The 2,319-nt window shown below is 45.9% G+C and overlaps 1 protein-coding gene across 2 annotated transcripts in view; it reads left to right on the top strand.

Annotated features, from left to right (window-relative positions):
* Positions 1-2,319, top strand: part of spryd3 (SPRY domain containing 3) — a 74,661-nt gene that overhangs the window by 68,610 nt on the left and 3,732 nt on the right. For both annotated transcript variants that reach the window (XM_008293793.1, XM_008293792.1), the window contains exons 9-10: positions 382-501; positions 864-1,009. In XM_008293793.1, coding sequence (XP_008292015.1) covers positions 382-501; positions 864-1,009 — 266 coding nt within the window. The remainder of the gene's footprint in view (positions 1-381; positions 502-863; positions 1,010-2,319) is intronic.

The following is a 2,319-nucleotide window of genomic DNA, read 5'->3' as shown; positions in this document are numbered from 1 at the left end:
TGATCAGGTGTGTTTTAAACGCAGCGTAGTTCATGAACGGTACACAGAGGAGCAAGTTGTTGGAAGATGCATGCAGCAGTGAAGAGTGTGGAGTTTGTAGAGGTGGTAAAAATGTAAATATCAAAATATCTGTTATATTTGTGGCCCTAGCTTTATTGGTGACACCTGATAGCACCTAGAAAACTGTTTTATTCACATTTTTGTAACTTAAACAATCACCCATAAAATCCAGCTTTCGTTTTTACTCTTTCTGTTTTGAAGCATTTTTGAATCGTCTCTACTTCTAGTCAAGGTTGTGCTTTTAAAAAAACTCTTTCCAGGGTTAGTTTCTGAATTAACCGGACAACCCGATGCTTATTTCTTTCTCTTCCCCTGCGACAGATGATGGGAAGATCTTCCACGGCAGCGGCGTTGGAGATGCTTTCGGTCCTCGCTGCTTCAAGGGTGACATCATGGGCTGCGGCATCATGTTCCCACGAGACTACATCCTGGACAGGGAAGGTGAGGCCGTAATGTCGGCGCGCTACAGTTACACGGGCCCTCGTTAAAGGGCTTGGTTGCGCTCTTAAACCTGCTTTTTGTGGTTTAACGTGAAGCATCGGATGCAACGTTCGTGCCGCGTTTGGGACAGAAACCTATTTGCAGGTAGACAGCAGCGAATGTTATCTAACCTCACAAGGGCCCGCCAACAAACAAAACATCTCCGGTCGTGGCACTAATGAACATGCTTGCCGTCTTGCTGCGTTACCTGATCTGACATTTTATCAGCGAGTGGTCGTGTGGCACAGCGACAACTCGAGCACAGTCTGCTCTTTCAGGTGAAAGCCTTTTCTCAGCCCCGCCGTGCTGTGCTTTGTCCTCAGGCGACATGGACGACTGGGACCGGCTGGAGGTCCGCCCGGCTCACGCAGGTGTCCAGAATGTTCTGTACCTCAACGACGAAGAGGAGGAGGAGGACGAGGAGGACGGGGAAGAGGCAGAGCAGGAACAGGAGGGCAGGAAGGTCACGGTGAGGAGGACTTTCAGACACGGCACATCACTTACAGCTCAGTCGTGGCTTAAATCTGCTTTGATTGATTTTCGTTTTTGCTTTAACAACATTTTACAGATTGTGGTTTGTTCGCAGCTGATTCACTCATCCAGCAGCTTTGACGTTTCAAGCCTTGACCAACATGTGAAGCTGGTCCCTAACTTCACTTTAACGTCATTTAGTCCTGGGCATGTGTGTCTGTCAGAGCTTTTTGTTTTTTGTTTTATTTTTTTTGTTAGAAATACCAAACGTAAGATGATGATAATGGTCGATGACAGCGGGGGCTGGGAGGTGTTTTCAGATAACGAGCTTCGTTATAAAGCTTATTATCGTTCCTGTGATTTCCAGGGCAGCCAGTCATGCTGCTACCCATAATTATCAAAGCCACAATATCTTCCACCGGCCATAAAAAAAACGGAGGACAGTCGACAAATATAGCCGCTCTACCCTGTCATTGTGTTTTATCACGAAGTCCTGTTCTGCTCTTTTGTTTATTTTTCACTGTTCTATCAATTTCATTGCCTATAACAGTCCTATTATTTGGTTTTGTTTTTCCAGAAACTGTTTCAAGGTAAACTGGCTGACGTCTGACTTAGCTGCTAGCTGTTAGCATAGCTTTAGCATCTGTGAAAGTAGCTAATGTCCAAATTTGTGGTGATGACTGGGCTTCTTTAGCTTTTGCAGATTCTGTCTTTGCTGGTGAGACGTGTGGAGATCTGGTTAGCGTCGGCACCAGGCTGCAAGTCACGGCAGACCTTTTTGCGATAGCCTTAGCCTAGCATAGTCTTGAAATATGTTCCAGTGGTGTTTGTTACAGCTTCAGCATCATGTGCCACCTCGTCGCTCTGCTGGTTCACTGAGTCTGTAAATGTGCTCGTCTGTCCCTCTGCGTAAACAATCGCTGTCAGCGGTTGGCTGTTACTCATGACTTGTAACCAATCAGAGCGAGTTGTGGGCGGGACGTTACTGAGACCACAGAGTGACTACAGACAGAGAGGAGGCTGCGTCAGAACCAAAGTATTCGATTTATTTTATCGGCCATTATTAATACCAATAATCAACGAATGACTGGTATCGGCCTAAATATTCACTCAGGCTCATAATCGCTTGATAAATTCTTGACTTAACCTCTGGAGACATTCAAGCTGTACTTTGAGAGCCTCGAGTGTTTGCATAAGGCTGTTCATACGAATATGAACAAGTGCATGATTAAAGGTCTGCATTCGGAGGTATGTCAAAGTGCAGCGATGCAGTCAGCGGCCACGCATGTTGAGGATCTGGATTGTTTG

This window comes from Stegastes partitus, unplaced genomic scaffold, assembly GCF_000690725.1.
Source record: "Stegastes partitus isolate 25-593 unplaced genomic scaffold, Stegastes_partitus-1.0.2 Scaffold913, whole genome shotgun sequence".
NCBI classification, from domain to species: domain Eukaryota; kingdom Metazoa; phylum Chordata; class Actinopteri; family Pomacentridae; genus Stegastes; species Stegastes partitus.
Note: the sequence above shows the minus strand (reverse complement) of the source record. Positions and strands in the feature narration are given on the sequence as shown.